Source organism: Acanthamoeba castellanii (assembly GCF_000313135.1).
Source record: "Acanthamoeba castellanii str. Neff unplaced genomic scaffold scf7180000084777, whole genome shotgun sequence".
Classification (NCBI taxonomy): domain Eukaryota; phylum Discosea; order Longamoebia; family Acanthamoebidae; genus Acanthamoeba; species Acanthamoeba castellanii.
The window spans coordinates 854,958-855,512 of NW_004457712.1; the positions used below are offsets into that span (position 1 = coordinate 854,958).

The 555-nt window shown below is 62.9% G+C and overlaps 1 protein-coding gene across 1 annotated transcript; it reads left to right on the forward strand.

Moving 5' to 3' along the window:
* Positions 1-139: 139 nt before the first annotated feature.
* Positions 140-550, forward strand: ACA1_292020 (Dehydrogenase/reductase (SDR family) member 1, putative; the record flags this gene model as incomplete). The annotated part of the gene is made up of 2 exons (XM_004368071.1): positions 140-263; positions 384-550. Coding segments are annotated over 2 exons (291 nt in total), but the record flags the coding sequence as incomplete, so codon positions are not given.
* Positions 551-555: the final 5 nt, after the last annotated feature.

Consider the following 555-nt stretch of genomic DNA (forward strand, 5'->3'; position numbering starts at 1 on the left):
CCGCGGTGAGTCTCAGGCCAGGTACGTACGCACGCGCATGAACCGCACAACCGCACGCACCGCACACACGCACACAACCGCACACACGCACACGCTGAGCGACGTCACACCAATGCTCACATGATGGGATCTGTCAGGGATGGTGAAGACAGAGCGGTTCCTCTCGAAGCGCGAGGTGCTGGCGAACAAGTACAAGGTCGACGTCACCCGCGGCGGCGAGTCCGCCATCTACTCCGGCCGAGCCGTCGCCGCGCTCGCTCAGGGTGCGCCTGCTCCTCGCGCCTCACCTATGCCAGATCTCTAACGACACACACGACACACACACGACACACACGACACACACACGACACACACACGACACACACGACACATGCACGATATAGACAAAGGAATGATCAAGCAGACGGGGCGCATGTTGAACGTGGCGGACCTGGCGTGGGAGCACGGCTTCACCGACATCGACGGCCGCCAGCCCGCGCAGATGTACAGCCTGCGCTTCCTCCTCGAGAACGCCTTCTACTACGCCCTCTACCGCCTGCGCGGCCCGCGACGGTA